General features: G+C 66.4%; 1 protein-coding gene across 1 annotated transcript in view; it reads right to left on the reverse strand.

Moving 5' to 3' along the window:
* Positions 1–185, reverse strand: part of CXCL12 (C-X-C motif chemokine ligand 12) — a 17,026-nt gene extending 16,841 nt beyond the window's left edge. Inside the window, exon 1 of the mRNA XM_010714485.3 lies at positions 17–185. Within this exon, the coding sequence (XP_010712787.1) occupies positions 17–77 (61 nt within the window). The 5' untranslated portion in view covers positions 78–185. The remainder of the gene's footprint in view (positions 1–16) is intronic.
* Positions 186–414: the final 229 nt, after the last annotated feature.

The raw sequence follows: 414 nt of genomic DNA on the forward strand, positions 1-414 counted from the left end.
GAGGCGGCTGACTTACCCTCAGACAGGGAGATGACCGCCAGGGCAAAGGCGAGCAGAGACAGAGCGCGGAGGTCCATGCTGGCGACGGGGCAGGCGGGCAGGCTCAGAGCGGCTCAGCTCGTCCCAGCGGCAGCAGCACTCTGCCGGAGTCCCCCTCCTCCCCTTCGTCTATAGAGGGGCCGGGGGAGGGGGAGGCGGGGGGAGTAGCCAGCCTATGATTTATTGCCCGTGGCATGTTATTACATCCTTCCTCCGCTCAAAAAATGCTTGGAAAGGGACCAAAAAGAACGAGGGCTCCTCTGCGCTCCGTCAGCCCCGCGGTGCCCCCCCAGGCAGAGTTCCTCCCCGCCCCCCCCACCAGGGACTCTGCACAGCAGCGGAACCGCGGGCATCGCGGGGGGAGAGCTCCTTCCG

The sequence above is a fragment of the Meleagris gallopavo genome, chromosome 8, assembly GCF_000146605.3.
Source record: "Meleagris gallopavo isolate NT-WF06-2002-E0010 breed Aviagen turkey brand Nicholas breeding stock chromosome 8, Turkey_5.1, whole genome shotgun sequence".
NCBI classification, from domain to species: domain Eukaryota; kingdom Metazoa; phylum Chordata; class Aves; order Galliformes; family Phasianidae; genus Meleagris; species Meleagris gallopavo.